This window comes from Pleurodeles waltl, chromosome 5 (assembly GCF_031143425.1).
Source record: "Pleurodeles waltl isolate 20211129_DDA chromosome 5, aPleWal1.hap1.20221129, whole genome shotgun sequence".
Classification (NCBI taxonomy): domain Eukaryota; kingdom Metazoa; phylum Chordata; class Amphibia; order Caudata; family Salamandridae; genus Pleurodeles; species Pleurodeles waltl.
The window spans coordinates 440,478,092-440,505,877 of record NC_090444.1 but is presented as its reverse complement, the minus strand read 5'-3'; the positions used below and the strand labels follow the sequence as shown (position 1 = coordinate 440,505,877).

Sequence of the window (27,786 nt, the reverse complement as noted above, 5' to 3'; positions counted from 1 at the left end):
TCCTCCTCTCAACCCTTTACAGAACCGGATAGTCTTCTGGAAAAGATACATCGATGGTGTATTATTGATATGGCGGGGGATAGGGAATTGTTAAATTTACAGGTCGGATGGCTACATTCTGTACAATGGCATCTTAAATTTTCCCTTAAAGCACACACTGATGCACTACCATTTTTGGACCTCAGAACTTCTAATGGGAAAATCAGTACTACTCTGTTTAGGAAGTCGGCAGAAAGCAATATTCTTATCTTCTTCTCTTGTATTCCAGTAGTCACCCTAGGGGTCTGAGGGATGGTCTACCATATGGTCAGTTCCTCGGGATCTGGAGGAATTACAAATGGACAAACGATTATTGCCAGGAGGCTTCAACTCTGGCTGAGAGACTTGTAAGCCGGAGATACACCAGAAGACTGGTGAAACGATCAATGAAACAGGCTTGGTTTTGCCCAAGGAAAACTCTGCTTACCCCCAGGTCACATCCTTTAAATACACATATTCCATTTGTGTCCCCTTTTGGTCCCGCTAATATTTATGTTAGTAAGATCATAAAGAGAAATTGGGATATTCTGCTGGGCTATACATTTTTTGCTGAGCCCCCACTATGCTCCTGTAAAAGGGGTAATAATGTAGGTGTCCATCTTGTACATGCAGTGACCTGAACCCCCAAAGATACTGCTCACTCTTCATAGACTACCTCATGGGGCTTACCACCAATCCTTGGTCATTTCCAGGGCCAGAATTGTAGTGTATGTTCTCAGACTGAGGATGTTAGAGGTCAAGGGCGGGACCAATGTATACTCACTCAAACATCACCCGAATTGTTGTTCCAGTAATGTTATATATGCCATTCAGTGTCCATGTAATTTGTGGTATATTAGACAAACCATACAAATGGTTAAAACTAGGATCTAGCATAAAAGCAGAGTTAAGACACCGTTGGTTTCCCACTTTCTAGCATTCAAGCATTCTGAAAGATACTTTTTCTGGCAAGTGATTGACCGACCAACTCTCCCTCTTTGGGGAGGGGACTTTAACCAACTTCTACAACGATGCAAACGGAGATGTATTTCAAGATGCATTACTGTTAACCATGGGTAAAATAAGCTGGATGAATGGAATAGTCCTGCATTCTAATTCATGACTCTTGTGATCATGGTTTTCTTTTGACTTCTGATCCACCTGATGTCTCGCTCCTTTCCGATTAATGGATGGACTTTTGAAGTTGTAACTGTTTGACGACAGTTTAACTTAGGTCATTGTTCATACATCAGAAACATGAAATCTATATTATATGGATGGGATGTTTGAAGGACTTCTTTCCCTAAAGTGTATGGCTCTATTCCATGTATTCTGTATTTTAAGGCTGTGTTTTGTCCTCTTATGAGGAATGAATATTCTTTTGAGTCATAACTGTCTGATGCCAGTGGATTATAGGCCATTGTTTAAATATCAGTTGTAGGCACTCCATATTACATGGCTGTGATATTTCCCTTTTTCCCCCCCTTAACACCTCACCTCCCCTTCTTATATCAATTAATTTCACTAGCTGTCCGGGAAAACCTTCATATTGTGGATCATATGTATAAATGCTTTTGTTTCCCCATGTGAAGTCAATATAGCCGAAGCTAATTTATGTAACTATGGTTGGATTTAATCAGAATGGTGTGCATTGGCTCCTCTTTTTTATGTGGGTGCCTCTTTAATTCGGCATTCTGATCACTTGCAGGGTCATTTTTATAGTGGCTTACTTCATCATTTCCTTTGTGTTTTATGCACCTTACTTGGGATGTTTTCCCTTTAAGGAAGCTGGTCATCAACATTTAGGCTTGGAGCAGCCTTGATGGGGTTAATATACGTCAGTCCTCCGCGGTCACTATGTGTATCTGCTTCTGTGTTACGGAGCGGTATACATTCCTTCACTATTGATTTTACCCTGGACAAGAATTATTGGTCGTGACGATGGCCTACTTGCTGTGATTACTATAATTCTTGTATATATTGTGTATGTGTGTATATATATATATATATATATATATATATATTTATATTTTTTTTTTACACTGCGTCATTCATGAGACTTAATTCACTATTTTCACCATCACTATTGTGATTTTTTTTTTTTTAAATGTGGTTACTGTTATTTCATGTGTTTTTCTAAATACAGTTTTGGATTTGGGTACTCTCTTACAGAAGAAATGATTCATTATATGATTAATTTTAAATTCTATTGCTGAACAGCACTTTCTAAAAGTGGCATTTCTAAAACAGTAATGTAAAATCCACCTACAGCAGAAGGCAGGATTTCTCACTACCATTCCAAACATGCCTAATAGTTCTATAAATCTGACAAAATCATTTTAATATTCATCTTGTTGCTGATTCTGGTGAGCTAAGCAGTTTTCCCCTTATATTTATGGTTTATGGATTTAGATTTTCTGTGGTGTTACATGTCATAAAAAAACTAATAAAACTAGTTAAAACAATGGAAAGAAGGCATTCTATTGTATCGAGTTGCAGTAAATGAAGTTTCCAATCGGCAGAATGCACATTAAGGTGTTTTATTGTATTGCCTACCACACAGTACATCGAAGAGCCAAGAACCGAATAACTTAAAAATAAAAAATTAAATTAAAAAAACACTGGCGTGCAGCACAAGCCGAACAGAAGAATTCTCTTTCAGCGTGCGCAGAGCGAAGTGCATATAAGATGATAACATACCTCCATCTTGTAAACCGAGAACTGGAAAAGCAAAAGAAGTTTTAAAACATGATTGGAAAGGCAAGTCGATCTGAGTCCAAGATAGCTGCAAGTCTTCAGACTTCATGACAGTGTCTCACATATCTCTGCCGGCACGCTTTACCTGTGGTGTAGAAAGAGTACCGCTACTGCCGCCCTTCATGGTTATCATGTAGCTGACTCGGGCGGCTTGACTGCATTGTGCCAGCAGTGGTGGAATAGGCTCCAGCAGACTTAGTTCTACAGCAATCTGAAGGCTGAGCCGTGCACGTTGAAAAGCCACAATGGTGGCAGGCCTCTTCTGCCTGACCTCCAGGCGAGAGGGCGGGGGAGAAATGGGGACATTTGAGTGGGGGAGGTCAGGTCACCTAGATTGCAATGTCACAGAAGCACAAAAGTATTGTTGGCAAATGAATGCACAGTGTTGATGCTATTGATAAATAAGTTACCTTCGGTAAAGCTCCTTCTGGTACATACTCTTTCGAACCACGGATTTCTCACCTTCAGAATATTCTCCAGGTGTCAGACTGGATTTGGATACTTTTCAAGCAGTACCCCCGAGGCGCTGGTAGGTGGCATCGTGTGGCTCCAAAACAATGTAATTCCACTCCAGAAGTGACACACAGAACTGCATGGGCACCACTCGTGCACTTAGGTCAGTTGCTTTCTAGGCTGTCTGTACCCCCGAACGCAGTGCCCAACAGCAAATTGGCTTGGGCCAGTGTGCAGATCGGTTTACTTGGCACCTTCTTAGGTGGAAAATGCCCAGTTCACACAACAGGAAGGGTGAACCAGTTCACAAAACAGGGTGGGAGGGTGAGGTAACTGCAGGAAAAGCAACATCAAAAATACATAACTTGTTCTTCTGATAGATACTTATAGCTGCAGATTTCTCGCCTTTTGAATGGATATCCAATGAGTACCTCCCTAGTGGTGCGTCTAAACTGGCTCAAACCTAAGTCCTGCAGGACCGAGCAGGTAAAATGTCCATTTCAACAGACCCTGCTATACAGACAGTACTGTTTCATGAATGCATGGAGTGACAATCACGGAGCAGCCTGGCAAATATCCAGAGCAGCCACTCCATGAGTCAAAGTGCTAGCAGCCTTGGTTCTGGTGGAATGTGCCCAAAAACCTTCCAGGGGCTGCTTCTTGGCCAATGTGTACCACATTTTAATGCAGAGCAATAGACACCAAGAAATAGTTCTCTTCTGCACTGTCCTGCCCTTCGCTCCAGCGAATCCCACAAAGAGCTGATTGTCCACACAATGGACCCTGGTAAGATCGATGTAAAAGCCAACAGCCTTTTTAATATCCAGCCGATAGAGTCTCTCCTACTCTTTAGAGTAGTGAGCCGCTGGTAGACTGTTGTTTTCCCAGATGTGAAAAGATGTCACCACTTTCGGATGAAAAGAAGCTCAAGTAGTGTAAGGAGAGAGCTCTGTGGTCCACTCACCCGTTTTGCAGATGTTATGGCAACAAGGAACACAATCTTGAGGGTGAGAAGCCATAGTGGACAGCTGTACAGTGGTTCAAAAGGAGTACCTATCAGGAAGGAGAGGACCATATTAAGGTCCAGCTGAGGCCTAATAATGGAAGACCGTGAAAACAAAAGTTGCAAACTTAAAAAAAAAAAAGACAGCACAACAAGTGATTTATATAAAGAAAGGTGATCTGGCAACCACAAAAAGGCTGAAAGGTACCCTTTAATTGTCCCCAAAGCAAGTCCTTGCTTGGCTATGGTCTATGCAAAAAGCATTACTTCAGATTACCTGGCTAGAAGTGGATCAGTCTGCTGAGTACGACACTAAATCACACACATATCCCAACAGCAGGAGTATTATGAGTTTGTAAAGGTACTACTGGCAGACAAGATGGCGTCTACATCTTGGGAAGGATACCAAAGGCACTCAGCAGTCAATCTCCAAGCATTATGCTGAAGACTGTATAGGTCAGGTGTAAGAGCCCTCCCCTGCTGCAGCGACAGAAGATCCTTCTGAAGCAGCAGCCTGACCAGAGGACAGATGCTTATACCCAGGAGTTCTGGATACCACCCTCTCCATGCCCAGTCTGGATCCACTAGGATGACTTGAGTGAAATCGTTTCTCACCTTCTTCAGAACTTCAGAAAGAAAGAAGGAAGAAAGAAGGAAAGAAATATTATTATTATATATACATATATGTATATATATATATATATATATATATATATATATATATATACACACATATATATATATATACACACAATATATGTACATATACATACACCTCGGAAACTCCAACACACAGAAATGCTAACACTGCAAAACTACCATGTGATCTACCAGGCGCAGGTTGCTGAATTCATCCACCCTGACATTTAGAGATACTCACTTGTGATGTACTATTAGGAAAATCCCCAGGGATTCCAGCCATTTCCAGAGGCATGGTGCCTCCTAGCACAGGTTCCACATCTCACCCAGCCCAGTTTGTTGCAATACCACATGACAGTGGTGTTTTCTGTGAGAACCTGCCCTAGTCTTTGTTTGGTTAATCGTAGGAAAGCCTTCAGTGCCAAGAGGATGGCCTGCAGGTCCAGAAGGTTTATGTGGTGCCAGGACTCCTTTGGAGAAAGTGGTTTTGAAGGAATGATGACTAAAGAAGGGACTTCATGATCATAATACTGATGACATGCAACAGCAATCATTCTACTTTGTGGAGTGGACTTTAGATGGAAGAATTCGGACTAGGATCACTTTGTGCTATAGCTTCTGCTTCTTGCAAATTAACACTAATGTGTTACAGGTCAGTGGGGTCTATGAATCTGATGGGATCACTTATCGGTTTCATTTCTTCAAACCGGACAAAGGAACCCAACGTTATTTACAGACCATCTTGTTATGGACTCTTGTGCTTGGGGAGGCATTTCACCCTTTTCTTCCAAAGTGGACAATGAGATAAATGCCTCAGGAATGTATTCAATATCATCCCACTACAATCACTTGAAGGCAAACGTATGACTGGGGGCAGGGTGTAAAGTTTTTTCAGATGTTATCGATACACCAGTATCCATTGTTCTCTAGTGTGTCTCCCTCCCTGGTCAACCTCATTGCCAAGCATGCTATCTCAAGCTGTAGGTAGGCAACCATGGAGGAGTGAGCACTTGTTCTGCTGCTGTAGCACCTACTACAAGTCCTCACCGAGCTGCTGGTGCCACTAATCATAGTCTACAGGGAAAATTTTGGTGACACTGCCACACTGGCTGCTGGGCATGGCAGTGAATGTCATGTACAGAGTAGTAGTAGTAGTAGTAGTAGTAATAATAACAGTGCAAATTTCAGCTGCATCCCCATCAAATTCTTTATCCTGTTCAAAGTAGCTTTCAAGAGCTTCAACTGCCTCAATTATCTAGCTACCAGCTTTCCTCTATAGGTTCTACCAGATCTGCCTCTGCTCTGTCCACAACCACTGATACTGCTGCAGACATATTCGAGGTTGTGGCCACACACACCTCAATACGCATAGATGCTATATGGCTACCATACTACATATTTAAAATATCAGCAGACTAGTTTTAGACACAAGCAGGTATGCATGTTTGCCCTGAATTACCTATTATTAGGTAAGAATTATAAAATAATATAACCCAGACTGTTTTAAAATGACAAACCATTAAGGTTATCCAAAGTGGTCCCTTTTGTAGGCTAAACAAAAAAAAGAAGAGTCACATGGACTTAGGTAAGGTCCGCTAGTGAAGGATTCCTCACATCTGACACTGAACTTGCCATTTAAAATAAAGACCTTACAATAGGGGGCATATTTTGCTAGTCTTCAAATTAGTGGTACTTTTTGTATAATCTCTAAGGTTTGTTTTTATCATACAGAACTTTTTATCACATCTAAATATAACATTAATCTTTGTTTTTTCAGCTGAAATATATATATATATATATATATATATATATATATATATATATGTATGTATATATATATATGGAAAATGTCACTTACCCAGTGTACATCTGTTCGTGGCATTAGTCGCTGCAGATTTACATGCTGTGCACATCCCGCCATCTGGTGTTGGGCTCGGAGTGTTACAAGTTGTTTTTCTTCAAAGAAGTCTTTTCGAGTCACGAGATCGAGGGACTCCTCCCATTTCGGCTCCATTGCGCATGGGCGTCGACTCCATCTTAGATTGTTTTCCCCGCAGAGGGTGAGGTAGGAGTTGTATATGCTAGTAATAGTGCCCATGCAATGGAGTGAATAAGTGTGTACATAATGTAATTTAAAGTAATATATTTACAAATATACAGATGTTCAAGATCAACTTCTAAACGGCTACAGGCTCCCGGGGAGGCGGGCGGGCGCATGTGAATCTGCAGCGACTAATGCCACGAACAGATGTACACTGGGTAAGTGACATTTTCCGTTCGATGGCATGTGTAGCTGCAGATACACATGCTGTGCATAGACTAGTAAGCAGTTATATCCCCAAAAGCGGTGGTTCAGCCTGTAGGAGTTGAAGTTGTTTGAAACAATGTTCGTAGTACTGCTTGGCCTACTGTGGCTTGTTGTGCCGTTAGCACATCTACACAGTAGTGTTTGGTAAATGTATGAGGCGTAGACCATGTAGCTGCCTTACATATTTCGGTCATTGGAATATTTCCTAGAAAGGCCATGGTAGCACCTTTCTTTCTAGTTGAATGTGCCTTTGGTGTAATAGGCAGTTCTCTGTTTGCTTTAAGATGACAGGTTTGAATGCACTTAACTATCCATCTAGCAATGCCTTGTTTAGAAATTGGATTTCCTGTATGAGGTTTTTGGAAAGCAATAAATAATTGTTTTGTTTTTCGAATTATTTTTGTTCTGTCAATGTAGTACATTAACGCTCTTTTGATGTCTAATGTATGTAGTGCTCTTTCAGCTACAGAGTCTGGCTGTGGGAAGAACACTGGTAATTCTACTGTTTGATTTAAGTGGAACGGTGATATGACTTTTGGTAAAAATTTAGGATTTGTCCGTAGAACTACTTTATGCTTGTGTATTTGAATAAATGGTTCTTGTATGGTAAATGCTTGAATCTCACTTACTCTTCTTAAAGATGTGAGGGCAATTAAAATTCAACTTTCCATGTTAAGTATTGCATTTCACAAGAGTGCATGGGCTCAAAAGGTGGACCCATGAGTCGTGTTAAGACAATGTTGAGGTTCCATGAAGGAACTGGTGGTGTTCTTGGTGGTATAATTCTCTTTAGACCTTCCATAAATGCTTTTATGACTGGTATCCTAAATAGAGAAGTTGAGTGCGTAATTTGCAGGTAAGCTGAAATTGCTTTAAGATGTATCTTAATGGAAGAAAAAGCTAGCTTTGACTTTTGCAGATGTAGTAAGTATCCTACGATGTCTTTGGCAGATGCGTGTAAGGGTTGAATTTGATTATTATGGCAGTAATAAACAAATCTTTTCCACTTATTTGCATAGCAATGTCTAGTGGTAGGTTTCCTAGCTTGTTTTATGACCTCCATACATTCATGTGTAAGGTCTAAGTGTCCGAACTCTAGGACTTCAGGAGCCAGATTGCTAGATTCAGCGATGCTGGATTTGGGTGTCTGATCTGTTGTTTGTGTTGCGTTAACAGATCTGGTATGTTTGGTAGTTTGACATGAGGCACTACTGAGAGGTCTAGTAGTGTTGTGTACCAAGGTTGTCTTGCCCATGTTGGCGCTATTAGTATGAGTTTGAGTTTGTTTTGACTCAACTTGTTTACTAGATATGGAAGCAGTGGGAGAGGGGGAAAAGCGTAAGCAAATATCCCTGACCAACTCATCCATAACGCATTGCCCCGAGACTGATCTTGTGGGTACCTGGATGCGAAGTTTTGGCATTTTGCGTTTTCCTTTGTTGCAAATAGATCTATTTGTGGTGTTCCCCCAACTCTGGAAGTAAGTATTCAGTATTTGGGGGTGAATCTCCCATTCGTGGATCTGTTGGTGATCCAGAGAGAGATTGTCTGCTAACTGATTCTAAATTCCTGGAATAAATTGTGCTATTAGGCGAATGTGGTTGTGAATCGCCCAATGCCATATTTTCTGTGCCAGGAGACACAACTGTGTTGAGTGTGTCCCTCCCTGTTTGTTTAGGTAATACATCGTTGTCATGTTGTCTGTTTTGACAAGAATGTGTTTGTGGCTTATTATGGGTTGAAATGCTTTCAGCGCTAGAAATACTGCCAATAGTTCTAAGTGATTTATGTGAAACTGTTTTTGGTGAATGTCCCATTGTCCTTGGATGCTGTATTGATTGAGGTGTGCTCCCCACCCTATCATGGAGGCATCTGTCGTTATTACATATTGTGGCACTGGGTCTTGGAAAGGCCGCCCTTGGTTTAAATTTATACTGTTCCACCATTGAAGCGAGGTGTATGTTTGGCGGTCTACCAACACCAGATCTAGAATTTGACCCTGTGCCTGTGACCACTGTGATGCTAGGCACTGTTGTAAGGGCCGCATGTGCAACCTTGCGTTTGGGACAATGGCTATGCATGAGGACATCATGCCTAGGAGTTTCATCACCATTTTGACTTGTATTTTTTGATTTGGATACATGGCCTGTATTACACTGTGAAATGCCTGAACCCTTTGTGGACTTGGAGTGGCAATCCCTTTTGCTGTGTTGATTGTCGCCCCTAAGTATTGCTGTGTTTGACACGGCAGAAGGTGTGACTTTGTGTAGTTGATTGAGAAACCTAGTTTGTGGAGGGTTTCTATGACATACTTTGTGTGTTGTGAACACCTTTCTAGCGTGTTGGTTTTGATTAACCAATCGTCTAGGTACGGGAACACATGTATTTGCTGCCTTCTGATATGTTCAGCTACGACTGCTAGGCACTTTGTAAAAACTCTTGGCGCAGTTGTTATTCCGAATGGCAACACCTTGAATTGGTAATGTATCCCTTGGAATACAAACCTTAAGTACTTTCTGTGTGAAGGATGTATCGGTATATGGAAATATGCATCCTTTAGGTCTAGTGTTGTCATGTAGTCTTGTTGTTTGAGTAGTGGGATTACGTCTTGTAATGTCACCATGTGAAAGTGATCTGATTTGATGTAGGTATTTAATGTTCAGAGATCTAATATAGGTCTCAGAGTCTTGTCTTTTTTGGGTATGAGAAAGTACAGAGAGTAAACTCCTGTTCCTTTCTGGTGTTTTGGTACTAATTCTATTGCTTCTTTTAGTAGTAATGCCTGAACTTCTAGTCCTAGAAGATCTATATGTTGTTTTGACATAGTGTGTTTTCGGTGGGACGTTTGGAGGGAATTTGAGAAATTCTATGCAATAACCATGCTGGATAATTGCCAGTACCCAAGTGTCTGTTGTTATCTCCTCCCAATGTTTGTAAAATTGGCTTAGTCTCCCCCCCACAGGTGTTATGTGTTGGGGATGTGTGACTTGGAAGTCACTGCTTGTTTTGAGGGGTTTTGGGGCTTTGGAACTTCCCTCTATTTTTTTGGAATTGTCCCCCTCTATATTGCCCCCGAAAATTTCCCCGCTGATATTGGCTTTGATAAGTGGGCCTTGCTTGTGAGGTTGTGCCCTCTGTAGGTTGACCTCGAAATCCTCCCCTAAATTGGGTTTTGCGAAATGTGCCTCTGCTTTGTGGGGAGTAGAGTGCGCCCATGGCTTTTGCGGTATCAGTATCTTTTTTGAGTTTTTCAATAGCAGTGTCGACTTCCGGCCCAAACAACTGCTGTTCATTAAAGGGCATATTCAGCACGGCTTGTTGTATTTCCGGCTTGAATCCTGACGTACGCAACCATGCGTGTCTCCTTATCGTTATTGCAGTATTTACTGTCCTTGCAGCCGTATCTGCTGCGTCCATTGATGATCGTATCTGATTATTGGAGATACTTTGTCCTTCTTCTACCACTTGTTGTGCCCTTTTTTGGAACTCTTTGGGTAAGTGTTCTATGAAATGCTGCATTTCGTCCCAATGAGCTCTATCGTATCTTGCCAAAAGTGCTTGTGAATTGGCAATACGCCATTGGTTTGCTGCTTGTGCTGCAACTCTTTTACCCGCAGCATCGAATTTGCGACTCTCCTTGTCTGGAGGTGGTGCATCTCCCGAGGTATGAGAGTTTGCTCTCTTGCGAGCTGCCCCAACAACCACAGAATCTGGTGTTAATTGCTGCGTAATATAAACAGGGTCTATTGGTGGTGGCTTGTACTTCTTCTCCACCCTTGGAGTTATGGCTCTGCCTTTTACAGGATCCTGAAATATTTGTTTGGAATGTTTTATCATTCCCGGGAGAATAGGTAAGCTTTGGTATTGGCTATGAGTGGAGGAGAGTGTATTAAACAAAAAGTCATCCTCAATTGGTTCTGAATGCAAGGTGACGTTATGAAACGCAGCTGCCCTTGAGACCACCTGCGTGTAGGATGTACTGTCTTCAGGTGGCGACGGCCTCGCAGGGTAACAGTCTGGGCTGTTATCTGATACAGGAGCATCATAAAGGTCCCATGCATCAGGATCATCTTGACTCATTGCAGTATGAGTCTGGGATTGCATCAGTGGTGGAGTGGCTACCGGTGATGTGTGCATTGATGGTGGTGGAGTTGTTTGTCTTGCCACCTTTGCCTGTGGCTGCTTGTCCTTTTCTTGAAAGGCAAGTCTTCTTTTCATTTTAATTGGGGGAAGAGTGCTTATCTTCCCTGTGTCTTTTTGAATGTGGAGCCTTCTTTGAGTGTAGTCTGGCTCAACAGATTCAAGTTCCTCTCGGAAACTTATGTCCTTGCATTTGGGAGGACAATCCCTGTTCCTCTGTGTAGGAACCTGTTTTCGGTTCCGAGGCTGGATGTTTTGGAATCGAAATCTTTTCGGTTGCCTTTTTGGGCTCCGAGGAAACCTTCTTTATTTTCGGCATCGTGGTGTCTCGGTGCCGAATCTGCTCGGAGCCGCTGTCTCGGGCCCGAGATTGTTGTGTGGCGGTATCTCGACCGGAGTCGGATGACTTCGTCACATGCATGCCCTTTTTCTGTGCCGATGATCGGTCACCTATTTTTCGGGTTAAGCCATGGCCTGTTGGCGGTGGCGTCCCCTGGGCTTTTGTTGCCTTCTCGTGAGTCTTATGTTTCGACGTCTTACTCACGGTTTTCGGCGTTTCTTCTGGATCGAGCTCGTCCGAGTCCTGGATGGGGAAGGTTTCTTCTTCCTCCTCGAAACGCCCTTGTCCTGTCGCAGTCTTCCTCGACCGAAACACTCGACAGGCTTCACAGGTATCCTCCTTGTGCTCTTGAGACAGACACAAGTTACAGACCAGATGCTGATCTGTATATGGATACTTGTTATGACATTTTGGGCAGAAGCGGAATGGGGTCCGTTCCATCAGCCTTGAAGAGACACGTGGCCGGGCCGACCAGGCCCCGATGGGGGGATCGAAAAAACCCCGAAGGGCCACCGGAGCTCTTCAAAAGTCGGTGTCGATCTGTTGTAACTAACCCGATACCGAACGCAAACAATACCGACGATTTTTCCGAGATTCTAACTAACTTTCCGACCCGAAACACGGAGCGAAAAGGAACACGTCCGAACCTGATGGCGGAAAAAAAACTATCTAAGATGGAGTCGACGCCCATGCGCAATGGAGCCGAAATGGGAGGAGTCCCTCGATCTCGTGACTCGAAAAGACTTCTTCGAAGAAAACCAACTTGTAACACTCCGAGCCCAACACCAGATGGCGGGATGTGCACAGCATGTGTATCTGCAGCTACACATGCCATCGAACATATATATATATATATATATATATATATATATATATATATATATATATATATATATATATATATATATATATATACACACACACACACACACACACTCGCACATAATTATTTAATATACTCACTTGTAAATATAGTGCATAGACAAGAAATATTAAAATGTATAGTAATATAGTAAATAATTTCAGCATAGATCATTGCTGACTGTCCACTGGAGGTCTGCAATCAGTTCTGGCTGAAAGATGTCAAAACTACAAAGGGAGACTATGAGAAACTGGTTTATTAGTTGTGAGGGATGAGGGCCCTGCAATTGCCTTTTTACTTGGAGCCAAGTAACCCATCCTCTACTCAGGAGAGATGGTGTGGGATATATATATCCTATTAATTTGCTAATTTATACATCAGGTAGATGGAAGTAATTTTGGTGACATCCTCATATCACATTACACCCTTAGTGGGTCCTGAACCTCATAATCACAATGTCCCCCCACATCCATACCAGATGCAATATCACATTATAAGGTAGTTTCAATATATATAAAACAGGCCTACTGCTTTGGTCCAGTTATTGCCACATTAATATTAGAAATCACATGTTATACAGTGTCAAGGCAATACATTAAAAAAGATGCCAATATGTAAAAGGCAGATAGACTTTGTCATGATGTCATCATGTTAATAAAACAGCCATTTATTGCGATTTACTGCTGTATCACCATTTAAACCAATGGAATTAATAACCATGTGTTCATTAAATATACAGGCACTGAACTGTTCATTAATAATACTGTCAATAAAGAACTGACATTCAGAGCAATCTTGAGGTGGTATCACAGTTTTTCTTTACTTGTTTCAGGCCAAATAATGCAGTCATAGGACCAACCACTAAGGGTCTCGACACTCCTGAGCTGAAGAGCAAAGGCTCCAGCTTTGGGAGCGCTTAAAAAAAATGGGCAGACTTTTCCTGGGTCATACATTTATTGCCCCCTAAAACTTGGAGCAAGTTTTGAATAAATCACTGGGGGCTGCTGCACTTACTGCATCCCAGCACAACAATTAAAACTTGCATTTATGGTGTCCCTGTCCCTCCTAAAGCACCATGAGGGAAAACAATTTGGCACAAACAGCCGTCTCAGTGCTTTATGCGGGCAACCCATTCCCAAAAGTGAGATTATGTAATGAGTGGGCTTAGGCAGTGAGTGAAGGGGACCTGCCATGTTCTTTGCTCTTTTTTGGGGGGCCCCTGGTGGGAACCCCATGACCCCCGTTACCTCCAGGCAACTACCTGGAGCAGCACCAGTCCTCTAGTCGGCACAGTTCTTAGAGCGCCTGCCAGACGAGAGCAGCCTCCTTCTTTGGCTCCCACCTGCACTGTGAGCCATATTTATTCTCCCTGTCCCTAAGAAACAGATCAGAGTGGCAGTAGGCAGCCCCCTCCACCAAATACAGGGGCAGCAACACACCCAGCCATAAGTTCTTGCAGCCCTCCTCTAGGAATCAGTGTCCTATGGATGGGGACCCGTCTCCATTCAATGTTCTGCGGGGAGATGTGGGCCTGCAGCTGAAATCCTAAAGCGGGGCTATCTTCTATTACAAAATCAAAGCAGTGTTGTATAAATGATTAAATGATTAAACCATGTGATATTCCAGAAGTGATTCTCAAGAGCAGTGATTTGTGGGCTTGCTCTCATAAATAATTACCAGAAGTTCGTCCATAGATGAGAATGTCTCTATACAAAGTACTATTTCCCTATCCCCAATTCGCATCGGGCTATGGTAGGATTCACCCTATGAATGTTAATGCTGCTGACACTAAGGGCACGCTGGAATTAAAATGTTAAAATGTGGTGCACTGAAATAACATAACTTTGCTGAGACAGATGACGAGCTAAACAGGAAGACTGCATAAAACCGTCCTAGAGATATATACATAGAGCATCAACACCAATGAACTAATCCTCTCATACGTTACAACGAAGGATACTTTGAGTAGCAGTAGCAGTTTAGGCATCAAAGAGGTAAGTAGACAAAGACATGGTTTAAAGCACTCTGATATTTTACTTTATGCTACAGCCTGTCATCACTCCATGCATGAGGACTTATTTGCCCCAGAGGAACCACAACAGAGGTCACACTACCTAAAATAGTCTTTTGCATGAAAAACAGCTGGATCAGGAAGGTGGGATACTGTGTTTCCTGCCTGCTTGCAGGAAAAATCTTTCATCTGTAGAGACAAATTCACTTTACTACACATTTCAGGGGGGATACAGTTAAGGTCATTGGAACATGGATTTCCTGCTATTATATGTAGCCTTGCTACACAAGAAAGCACTTGCAGGTAATGAATGCACAATCGGTACCCAGAGCAATTACTAGCACTTCAGATTAATACTAGCATTTCCATTTACCACTTTACTGCTAAATGAGGTGCTAAAAGTGGTGTGGTTGTGCCCAGTCACAGTTCTAAAGTCCCATGTCCCTAAGGGACTCACCAGCACTTCACTAAGGATGTCAGTAAGGCAGAAATGTGAAAGTGAGGTTTTTGTGATCCTCTGCTCACCTGGGTAGGATCTGAACCTTTAGGTTGAATTATCCCATTGGGGTGAGACTACAGCTAATTTGCATATGATGTTCCCACCCCCGTTGGTAGCGAAGATGAGATTGTTTCCTGAATAAATACCACTGGTCCAGAATATTTTGAGTATTCTATTTGTCACTTCTACATCGCCTATTAGGAAGGGCACTGTAACTATTCTAACCAGGGCCTTTGGATTGCAGCTGGTAAACCTTGGACAATTTTTCAGAGGTGTTACTGAGGAAAGCAAACATTCTTCTGTACTTTCTTCACTATGTGTCTCAAAGCTAAATACTGTGAGGGGACTAAATATTTGGCTATATTCTCTTACAGGAAGTTGTACTAGTATACCAATATAAAAAAGAGCTCCAGCAGATGCTTTTTGTTAACAGAACAGCCACAGTGAATGGTTTACTTCTCTAAGGTATCAAGGCGGAGTGTGAGTAAGAAGCCGAATGTAGGAAGATGCTGTGGCAAATTTACTGAAGAGCACTGGCTTTCTAGAGAAGGACATGCTGGTTTTGATTTCCAGAAACAAGACAATGACCTTAAGTCAGGGAAGACTGGTGATCTGATGCAGAAGGAATCACATTCTGGCAATGAAACTCTCATTCCCATGACCCTCTAAATAGGTTTCATAATACATTGTTTCGTGCTTGAGACAACCATACTCAAACTCTTGATGACATTTTTGAAAATATAATGGATTTCTAAACACTACAGAACAGTTCAGTGCCAGATCATTTTGGTGATGAAAGGACACGCAGGCAGTAAGTAACAGTGGCCATGTTACCAACATTACATTGAAACCCTTACCCTTGCAACTCTCACCTACTTTTAAAATGAGGGGTTTGGCAGATAATGATGTTGCATAAGCAGTCATTCTACAACCCCCCCGTCCCCCATCCCTCCACATAAGAGGGAACATATGACAGTCTAAATGGCAGCAAAAGATGATTGAGGCCAACTATGAAACTCTTACAGCTCTTGGGGAATCCGTTTTATACAAGTACTGGCAACGTCAATAAGTCTTGCCTAAGCAAGACCTACTGGCTTTGTCAATGTGATTTTTTTTACCATTTTGTACCGCAGTGCATCGACTTTGCAGCATGGCTGCAGTAAAAAGAAAATGGAACCTTGACACAATCAGCGCTGGCCAGGTCACTGTGATTTTTCCCCCTGCTTTCATCCATGATGCACAACAGCTGCTGTACAACATGGCTAAGCAAAACAATGACAAAGCCAATAGCTCTTGCGTCGGCTTTAGAGAGGGAAGGGGCAAGCAACACCCAGGAGGGTAGTGGTGGGCAACAAACAATGGGAAAAATGGGAGGAGGCAAGCAACAAGGGGAGAGGATGGGAGGAGGCAAGCAACAACAGGAGAGGGGTGAGTGGTCAAGCAATAATGGTGAAAGGTACAAGGGGCACGCAACAATGTGAGAGGGAAGGAAAAAGCAAGTTTGTTTTCTCTGCGGGACAGAAAGACGGGAAGGGGCAGGCAACAACACAGGCAGGTGCAAACAATGATGGAAGCAACAATGGGGAGGGAGCCAGGAGGCAATCTACAACACTGAGAGAGATGGGAGAGTGCAAGGGGCAAGCAATAATAGTGAGTGCGAGGTGGAGGGGGAAGTACAGGAGACAGGCAAGCATATATTCTCTGGAGTGTTACAGCTGGAGAAAAAAAAAAGTAGCCAGGGCCCGAAAGCGCGAGCAGTGGAAGGATGCTCACTGGGAAAAGAAGCAGTACCTGGCATATGCTTTAGGGGACGGACAAACACACATAGAAGAAGTGAAGCCAGCATGCGTTGACCAGTGAGAAGCAAGGAAATTAGTGACTATGAAGCCAATCAATGGTAAGCAGTGGGCGTGCTCCAAGCCCCTTGTAAGCTAACAAAATGTCTTGAAAGCAACAATGCAGGGGCTGCCTCACGCAAGACCTAAAAAGGTCCAGGCGAGGTGAAATTTCATGTGACAGTGTGAAGGGCAAAACATATACTTTCACTGTCCCTTTAACTCTAGGAAAGTGACTAACTCACAAGGAATACATTGTTTCAACTTTTCTGCCATGCCCTGGACGCACTTCTTGAGATATTGGATTACAGTGAATTGTACTTGGAGGCTGAAAGGAAAATAACAGCCAAGACAAAGGAGACTTGGTTTCTACTTTAAAATATGATCTTAGCATAATGTCAGTCCATCAAAGTCAGCTGTGCGAGGTCTTGCTGCAGTGTAAAAACCATGTTATTTCCCTTTTAAAAAGTATCTTTATTTTCATTTTAAAATGTAAAACAAATAGCACTGGATAATGCGCAATAGGCGATTTTGGAGACATTTGACACTTTCCCACATAGTTTGCTTTACCATCTCTTAAGCAGTATTACTTCCAGACACTGGGAATGCAGGGATCAGGTCACCAGGTCAACATACATAAATAAAAGGCCACACATAAGCACCCAAAACTAAATTAATTTCAACCAAAAGTACAAGGGATTAAATTCAATACTCCAACAGATAACACTCCGCTATTCCAATCAATGAACCACTCCATTCCCCATACATTTATGTTTCACAGAAACAAATGAGAATATTTACCTTCACATCTGCCCTTGTCTTATCCGTAACCTCCATTACAAATTCACATGATTTGCCATTCGGTGGGTTCATAAGATGGTTAAGAATGTATAAATCTACTGTTGCACCCAGGTTGTCTATGTTGGAGACGAATATGTATTCCTTCCCCTCATCTATTAGGGTATCCAGCAAGCCGGAGTTACGGAAGCTTGCATATATGTCACCGTGGCCTGGAGGATACCAAACCTCTGCATTTTCCCCAGAGTACGATAAATCCTTGGCTATAGGAAGCAATGACTCCTTGTTTATTCTAGGATACCTGGAAGACAAAAGAGAAAACGAGATAAAACAATCATAACAAATTGATTATCACTGTGTGAAAAAATTTACTTCTGCATGAAAGAGGAGTATAATAACAGGACAATGTAAAAATATAATTATAATCAGGAGTGCAATGCACACAAACGTTTCAAGCAGCGACAAACATGTTCAAACACATAATAACGAACTATTGGATATGTAGAAATAGGTATCAGGGCCTTGCAGGACAACAGCAAAAACGGTGTAACTCTACATAACATATACAACATTCGTGGCGAAAGAAGACAAAATGACTGTCGGCTGTCAGCCAAAAAGAATACCTATGCATTTTAAAGTAAGGATTTGAAGCACTGACTGTTATATTGATGGTGCAGAACCATCTAACATCTAAGTATATATACAAAATATATGTCAATTTCAAGGGCTGAGCTGGGCATATCCTGAAGGACATTACTTACATTTTACATTTGGAAATTCCTTTTACTGAGACCCATCACTCCACCTCCCCGATGACCTAGACTCACCTTCTATAACGAACTTGAATGATGCAAAAGCTTATTATCTGTGTAAGCTCCCGGGCTGCAATCATAGCCATACGGCTTCTGTACTTTGCCTGTGCTGCTGTCTGCAACAGTCAACAGGCTGGTCAGTCCAAGTGGGCTACATCTGCACTCCCTGGATGACCCACACACTGCCACCTAATTTACCATAACATAATATGCACCTTCTACCAAAGGACAATGCTGCTGAGTATTTAACAGGCAAGTGTCAGAGAACCCTCGTAACGCTTACTGGATAAAAGCCAAGTCTGGGCCAATGACTAACCAGCCACATAATGGAGCCAGTCATAAGGTCATGGCTACCAAATAAATGGCTAATATGGGTTCCTGTTCCTGCTGCAAGAATTCACAGGTCCAACAAGCTCACTTGGTCCTAATTCAACACTTGTAGTCTCTCTGAATAAACATACAACGTGCTCTCATCCCCCACTGAGAAATGTTAACCCCCCCTTCAAACCACAGCATCACGTATTCTATAAATTATCCCCTTTTTGGTTATCGAACAAGGAAATTGTAGAAAATGCCAAATACATTCCAGGAGAAAGTGGTTACTCTTTTGTCATCTCCTCTTTGACATGTTTGTAACGAACTAGGAAGTGCGTCCTTTAAGGTATATCCCCCCATAACATGAACTCACTGTATTATATGCACTTTTAAAAAGCACGGAAACCGACTCAAAGTCCTACTGAGCTCCAAATCACTTCTTTTAAAGGTAGATCTGAAAGTGACTGAACAGAAAATTTGTGCGTACAACTTAAACTCTGAGTGCACAAAAATAGGTTCACTCAGGGTTCTGCTTTTCATTCACAGGATCACTCTTCTGAAAACCAAGAGCCTCTCAGGGGTGTGCTACGTAAATTATCAACCTCTGCAAAAACACTCTTGACAACTGACACGCTTATGCTAAATTCTCTCCTGATAACAACCCAAACGCACATAAACATGTTACAGATAACAGCTAAATTATTTCACCATGCATCTGTTCTCGATTGCCATGTTTTGTTACTATGGGCCATATGTACGAACACATTTTCCCATAGACACAGAATGGATAAAACCCCTTGCTATATCTGGCCCTATGTCCGTTAGAAACATTGTGCACCAGCAGCCTTAAAAAACAAGTCTGAAAGTTAGTGCAACAAGAGAAAAGTTGGTAAAGTGAAACACTGAGCAACACCAGGTGTAATAGCAAGCATACAGAATTTGTAAGGAACAGAAATACCCCAAGGAACACAGTGCACCTCTAAAAAGCAAGGACACATTACTTCTGTGCTATTGTTTTATTCCCCTCCAACGTACTGTGAAATATACACAAGTGCTGGATGGAATGCTTACATTCATCTCAGCCACTGGTAATTAGGCTGGACCGGCATCAGTAGTCATCATTTTAAGCTCAGGGACCAACCTTATCAGGCACTTTTGACTGCTCAACAAAGCTCTTGCCAATCAATGGCTGGCACCAACTCACCTTAAGCAGATAAGGTGCTCGTCTATGCAAGGAGAATTTACAAGTCACTTTAGATCCTCTTTGTTGGGAAGAGGAGCTGAACTTACTTGGTCTCATACCAACCCAGAAAAACCTCTATCTGTGAATTTTGTTTTTACTCATCACTGTAAATAATATGTTACTAATACCAAAACTAATGTATTCAAATCACTGATCTGAGAAGAATGAAAGGCTGAGTCAGTCTTGCCAGGATTCATGTTTTGTGGTCAGCACAGTACACAAATGACAGCTGCTGAACTTGCAGTCATATTATCCGCTAGGTGTTGTGAATGTATGCCTGGTAGCTGGTAATACCAATTAATCATTTGTGCTGCAAATGCTAAATGTAATCATCTAATACTTATGTGATTCATTTTACTGCCCGAGAGTATACTATTAAAGATATTTTCCAAACGTTTACCGAACTAAAGTGATAGATGTCTAATAGTAGACGGCAATTTGTTTTATTTTTGTAGCAAGTAAAAGTGAGTTGCGTTTCAAAGGCACTTTTTTCTCCATACCCTAAGCATAGCAGAATATTCTTGTACTCTAAATGTTCATAGAAATACCAGGCGGTTATTAGTAACTTACACAGATTGGTAGTTCCATAGAATTCAGAGGGTTCATGCAAATGCTGTGCAACCCGAAACAGGGAAATGCCACATCACAGCACTCTACTGACCTATTATACAGGAGGAAAATATTTGATAAATAATACATCGTACACCAATAAAAATGCTTTGGACCTGCTGAAATGTCTCGAAATATGATGGTACAAAACACACCGATTTGTTGATAAATAATTGTGTCACTTTCAACTGGAAAAGACCTAAGAAAGAACAATATGAACGAAAGCAGTTTTATCCCCGTGGGCATGAAATTAAGGTTCCCATGACCTCCTCAAAAAAGCCTTTGTTCCGATCCCAATTCAATATTAAGAGATAGTATGTCTTAATTGTACTTTCAGGAAGGGTTAAGCTTCTAAAATGTGCAAGAAGAAGCACATGTTTGCTATAAATATGTGAGTGACAAACGTTTGAAATTAATTTCCTTTAGCCCCCGGGTTCTGCTGATGTCAGAGTGCTGCTATTAGTTTCAAGTTACAAAATCCCCACATTTTGACTCACAGACCCACTACCACAACTGTGTGTGCATCATAGCAAAGTAGAGGAAGTTAGCTAGAAAAAGGCCTTTTCTCTATTTAAGGTTTAATTATGTCTGACAACAGACTTCCTAATACCTGCTTGTGGGCGTAGATGTTGTAAAATGCAGCTTTCTGTCCTATTTCTCTGAACATAATTCATAATGTGGGGGGGAGGGGGCTGCAGCACCTCCCACACCAAGTTTCAGCGCCACTGTACGAGACAAGGTTCCTAGGTTCAGAATGTGCTATTTTACCATGCCCATTCCTTACATCCCGTCATTAGTGCAGTTCTGTACAGCTCTTACTACACAGACTCATTTTTCTAAATTATAACTTTCGGTTTTCCTTATTTTCCCAGTACTGTGGTTTGAAATAGTAAACACTTCTAATACAGGAGGAGAAATATAAACTGTGGAGCAGGAAATGCATAGTGTTGAAATAACAGTATAATACAACGACACCAATATTCGGTCAGTAGAACACCAGCACCAAATCCGGGTGGTGGGCTATGAAATATGACCCTAGAACAGAGGTTTTCAGACTTGGGGGCGGGCCACCCTAGGGGGGCCTCAAGTGATCTCAGGGGGGGCGCCAGACTCTGGCCAAAAGAAGCATTATACAGATAACAGGCCTTTGTTTTAAGCAGAAGCATGTTGTTGCATTAAAAGAATATAACAGTACTTATCTGCAATGTTTAAATAGGTATAGACAAATTTAAACATTGCCATCTTTATGAAATAATTGTGAAAAATTCTGAGGGGGGCCAATGATTTATATTTTTCAACTGGGGGGGCACAGCATTAAAAAGTTTGGAGACCACTGCCCTAGAAGGTACTCGTACCAAGCGTGGATGGAACAATGATAGTTTGACTTCTTTAGAACAGCTAACCTAGTATCTCAAGCCACACCTTAGAAACTGGAGCCCGTGCCTGACAAATGTAGGTGCACATCATTGGCATGAGGTGAGTATTCGGAGCATGTATATAGTAGGTCTGAGCAATGCTATGGTTTACAAGGCCGAGAATGTTTGGCTCTGATATGCGCACGTTGAAATGGAGTTTTACCTGCTCTGGTTGAAGGTATAAATTTTCACTCGACAGTGACTGTATTTCTGCAAGATTTTCTTGGTGTCTTCATCGGTATTGAAAGAGTTCATGAGGACAAGAGGAACAGCCGTGTCATAAGTTTTGTTTAGATGCTGAAAAAAATAAATTGGATAGCACTTTACTTTTTTACGTTCATGAACGTCTGCGTAGAGCAAGCTTTTACAACAAATCACGCGTGAGTAAAGCTCCAGCTGCACCGCTTGCCCTAAAGGTAAGCAGGACTAAGGGGGAGCAAAGTAGGTTTAGATTCCGAAAGACAAAAGTCTTTCAAGTAGACTGTAAAATCATTATAATAGACTTTTTTAAAGTATGTTATTTCATCCCTTTTTCTTAGTTGTGGGGGGTGGGGAGAAGCGGCATTGTCAGATAAGAGCGGACCTAATGGCACAGTGATTGGGGGATGTTTGTGGGGTGGGGATGCTGAAGTGGCCTTGAAAAAATTTTACAATTAAAAGAGAAGGTGAGAAATAAATTCGGACTATTTCTTAAACTTCCTAACAACAGAGAGTTAGCAGGTAACCTGACATATTTGCATGTGTGATCAAGACTAAATCAATACAGTTCAGTTTGTCTTTTTTTTTAATCTTTGTTTTTTTACTCAAACACTTCCATTCCATATAAATGATGCTACAATTTCTGACAACATGTATTCTCTAGTCAAAATTTGTGGTGAAAAATTCCAAGAAGCCGACGAGATGTTCGAAACGGTAAAGAAACAGCTTCTAGCTGACCAATCCGCACCTCACAGAATTCTACCGCCCTACCATACTAACAGTCTTTACCCCACTCATGCCATACTCCAGTTCTTTATTCAACACGTCACTCACACTGCCCCATCCATACATACTCACAACGTTACAACACATCTTCCCCCTCATGAATTGCACTCAAAAACTAACAACTACACACTAACACAAGCAGTAGCAGGCGGTGACCCACAACAGTGGACGGTCACCGAACAGAGTGCCAAACCCAGTTGCAGGCACTGTAATAAGTCACAATGCCTTCAGGCTCACATTCCAAAGCTCTCAATCATGGCTCCTTAACAGGTGGGCCAGGAATGAGTGCTCAAGACTGAATGCAATGCTAGTTTCTCACAGTGCCTATCAGTTGGCCAAAAAGATAGAAATATAAAGAAATAGGTTTTCACCCACACTCCTCGTCCTTGTCTTGATTGCAGTCAGCGCAACAGCACCTCAGGAAGCCTCAGTCAGCTCCCTTCTCCAAATACCGACGCTACTCATGCTGCAGATGAACAGCAGGAGAGCAGGGCCAGGATTGGCTGGAGCAGGGTGCCTCGACTTTTCTGCAGGCACAGGAGGTCTGTGGCTTCCACCTACCTGTTTAAGACAGCTACGTGGAGAGATTTACACTGCCCATCAGCCTGGCCATCGCAAGGCAGCAGGCCAAAGTGATATGCGAAGTGTAAATTGGTTGAGTGAGCACCACTCCCTTGCTGCCACTCTACAGCAATGCCCTTCCCCCAAACACCGCTTGTGCTGGGAACGGTGAAAAATAACATGGTAATTAATTTTTAATGCCATTTTATTTTTCACTTTTGCTGCACTGGCAGCAGGGGAAAGGTGGAGTAGGGGGAGTGTTGCTGACCACAAGGCAAAATCCTTAATTCTCACAGGGACTTTATGCCCACTGATTGCACATTCTGGTTCCTGTTCTGAGCCACATATCCTATCATCACCAATTTTAAGTACTTTAGGGAATTACTACACTACCACCATATACCACACACAAACATCATTGACATGCAAATACAAAAAATGCACTGCAACCATGAAAAACGATTCTTTGCTCCACTAGAACTTCCAACACTGACCTCAGACTAATTGCTTCAGTGACACACTGACATCCTATTCATATTCCAGAATCAACCATCCTCCACTGTCTCTGCAGAGTTGAATACTTCCATAACTCTCTAACACACACACACACGGGCACGACTGGTGGTCGCCAGTTCGTATAGTCAGGACCATGACTCCATAGAAAAAGGTATTTTTGACTTGCCTATATCTTTGGCGCTGTTTGACGAATCTTCACAAAATGTTCCCAAAAAGTGTGCCTGTGATTCAAGTTGAGCATGGAAAGTTTTGGGGTGATCCATCAAGCGGGATCCGAAAAAAATGGGGGGGAGAAGGGGTTAAAAAATGTGCATTTCCCATGTTGATTCCCATGGAAGTTTTGAATTACACCAAATCTATCACAAGTTTATGATAAATTAAGGGAAATCCAAATTTGTATATCTAGAGCCACGGATTCTCCCGGACGACTTCACAAATAATAAGAGCCTGTGCAGAGATCTGCAAAGCTCTGATTGGCTGCCAACACTTCAACCAGGAAGTGTAAGCAGCCATCTTGGGACACTGCTTCAGACGAGTCCCTAAAAAAATGGAAAGCCACCTCCCTGGGGCTTTGATTCAGTTATAGGTGGGGGAAGGTAGGATGGGAGGAGGACGAGGAAGAGGCGCACGGCCAACTCAGGAGCCCTGGGCACCCCCACCTCCCGGGGCTAGAGTAACAATTAATTGGGGTAGAGGGAGTGGGGGGGCACATGCCTCATCCCCCCCGCAGCCCCGGGGACTGCCACCTCCCCAGGACTAAAGTAACAATGAATGCGGTGGGGGGCTCCCGCCCAAAGCCCCGGGCACAGCCATCTTCCAGGGGGTAAAGTAACAACTAATGCGGGCAGGCCACGTAGCCCCCAACCGAAGCACCGGCAACCGCCATCTCCCTGGGGCTAAAGTAACAATGAATGCGGGAAGGCTACACAGCCCTCCCCCTCCAAAGCCCCGGGGACCGCCACTTCCCTGGGGCAAAGTAACTTAACCCGGGGGGCCTGAGCAGTCCCCCGCCACAGCCCCGGGGACCACCAGAAAAGGAAGGAGGTCTGTTGAAGACCCCCGGCTCCAGGGACCACCACCTCACCAAGGTAAATTTCAAATGTTGGAGGAGGGCCTTGCAGGCCCCTTCGAGGAGCCAATAATGGCCCTAAGGACTGCCACCTCACAGGGTCCCAGTGGCAGATCTTGGCCGGGGGAGGAGGATTAGGCAGTTCTCCTTCCCCCCCCAAAAAAAATATATATATATAACCCATAAGGCCGGGCCTAGGGAATGGGATCCCCAGGACCTAAATCTTCCCAGGGAGGGGGACCACGCACACCCACTGAACTGTAGTATGCCCCGGGGATGGAGTCTCCAGGAACAAAATCGACTATGGGAGGGAGGTCACGTGGCCCCTCCACCCCACCCTGAAAATTCAACCAATGAGGTAGCACTTACTAACTAACCAGTATAAAGTGCTCCAGTTGGCTGGACATTTTGTGCAAAACTGTGCACTCTTGTTGGATAAATGAACAGGTGAGCTTCCATTCTGGCCATGATGCTCATTTCACAGAAATTAACCTCAACAGGAAGCACTTACAAAGATAAACATAGCAGGAGCCCCAGGTGAAGCTCCACTTCTGGAAAGGACAAATGATCCTAACTCCTGAGCTTGGCAAAGGCAAAGCAAGTGTGTTTACTTCGCGATTCCACATTGAAAAATGATCTGAAATCCTTTGAGGAGGTAAATGCCTCTTCCACCTATTGGAGCGCAACCACACACTAACAAACTTACATAGGCCCTTTCACACCCAGAGAGACACTCACACTCTGACAGCCACTCTTACACTCAGAGACATCCTCTCACACCTATTCTCACACCCAGAGAGACAGGCACTTGGGCCAACTCCTGCCATGCACAGCCAGATGCCATCAGCTGAGGTAACTAACTTGCGCCCTCGCTTGCACTATTACAGCACACATGATAACTTTTATAACGTCAACAAAAACATAAATTAAAAATTAGAAGTCAATTATTGAAGAAAATACTGTGGATGGCGGGGGCACAACTTAGTTATCTTAGGCTGCGAGTTATAGTTACTTGAAATAACCACCTATAGCTGCTGAATTTCTCTGGTTTTGTGTGAGTAAGTTTAGAACCTAAATATTACATCCCTGTAAACTTTGTTTTTTAAGTGATATATATATAAATAAAAGAAAGGAACACACACACTCACATATACTCATACATACACAAACATATATATATATCTTACCTAGTGGCGGTCGCTACTAGGTAGTTATAGTTCGCATCATGTTTCAACAGAAACAGCATTATTTGATTTGCTTATATCTTTGGCATAGTTTGACTAATCTTCACAAACTTTTCCCAAAAAATTGCCCCAGTGATTTCTGTTGCGCACGGAAAGATTTGGGCTGATCGATCATGAAGGAGCTGAGAAAAAAAGGGGGGGTGGGGGAGGTAAAACAAAATGTGGGTTTCCCCATGTTAATTCCCATAGGGCCTGTCAACACGACTAGAGCCCAAACAGCTGGATAGAATTACACCAAATTTGGCAGAACGTTAGCTTTTGGTACGCAGATTATGCTTTTGCTTATTTGGTGTAAATCCGTTCAGTAGTTTAAAAGAAATTAAAAGGAAAATACATTTGTATATCTAGGGCCGCAGATCCTCGCTGACAACTTCACAAACAATGACAAACTTGTGCAGGGAAATGCACAGCTCTGATTGGCTGCCAACACTTCAACCAAGAAGTGTTGGCAGCCAATCTTGGGACTCGGCTTCAGCCAAGTCCCAATAAAAAACACACACAAAAAAGGAAAAGGGGCTAGGGTAGGTACACTCTGACACCTTAACTGTGGTGTTGGGGTCCCAGAGGGACCCTTCCAGAGTAAAAAAGAAGCACTTTTTTTCACAGCAAAAAAAACAACAACAACAAAAAAAGAAAACAAGCACAGGCTTCCGCGCTTGTTTTTTGTAAACTCCCCAGGTGGGCCAGGTCCCGGGCATGTAAAAAAATAAAATAAGGAGAGGAGCACACTGGACCCCGGGGACCACCACCTCCCCAGAGCTTTAATGGAAAGTAATGTGGGGGTGGGCGCACACAGCCCCTTTAGCACTAGGAACCGCCACCTCCGTGGGGCTCAAATGTAATGTAACGAGTGGGGACGCCACTTATAGTTAGTACCTAGTTTCTGTAGAAAAAGCGTTTTTTGCCTTGCCTATATCTTTAGCGCCTGTTGAGGAATCTTCGAGTGTTCGAAAAAAAATTGACACTCACTTCAGCTGGTGTCTGGGAAGTTTCGGGGTGATCCGACAAGCAGGGGCCGAGAAAAAGGGGGATCCCAAAACGTGCCTTCCCCATGTTAATTCCTATAGTTTTTTTTTTTTTTTTTTTTAAACAGAACTACAGCCTGAAACGTTGGACGGAATTATACCAAATTAGGCAGAAATGTAGCTGTTATCGCTATTTGGTGTAAATCTGTTCAGTAGTTTTTGAGATATTAAAAATATTATATATGTATATGTAAGGCTCCGGAATCCTCCTGATCTAGTGCTGAGATCTGATTTGCTCCCAACACTCCAACAAGGAAGTGTTGGCAGTCATCGCTGGACTCTGCTTTGTCCCCGTAATAAAGATGAAAAAAAAAAAATTTTAAAAAAGAA

At 42.6% G+C, this 27,786-nt stretch overlaps 1 protein-coding gene across 6 annotated transcripts in view; it reads right to left on the bottom strand.

The window, feature by feature from the left end:
* UGP2 (UDP-glucose pyrophosphorylase 2) overlaps positions 1 to 27,786 on the bottom strand; it is a 440,011-nt gene that overhangs the window by 66,695 nt on the left and 345,530 nt on the right. For all 6 annotated transcript variants that reach the window (XM_069234231.1, XM_069234233.1, XM_069234232.1 and 3 more), the window contains exons 5-6: positions 22,221 to 22,354; positions 17,667 to 17,964 (exon numbers count right to left, since the gene is read on the bottom strand). In XM_069234231.1, coding sequence (XP_069090332.1) covers positions 17,667 to 17,964; positions 22,221 to 22,354 — 432 coding nt within the window. The remainder of the gene's footprint in view (positions 1 to 17,666; positions 17,965 to 22,220; positions 22,355 to 27,786) is intronic.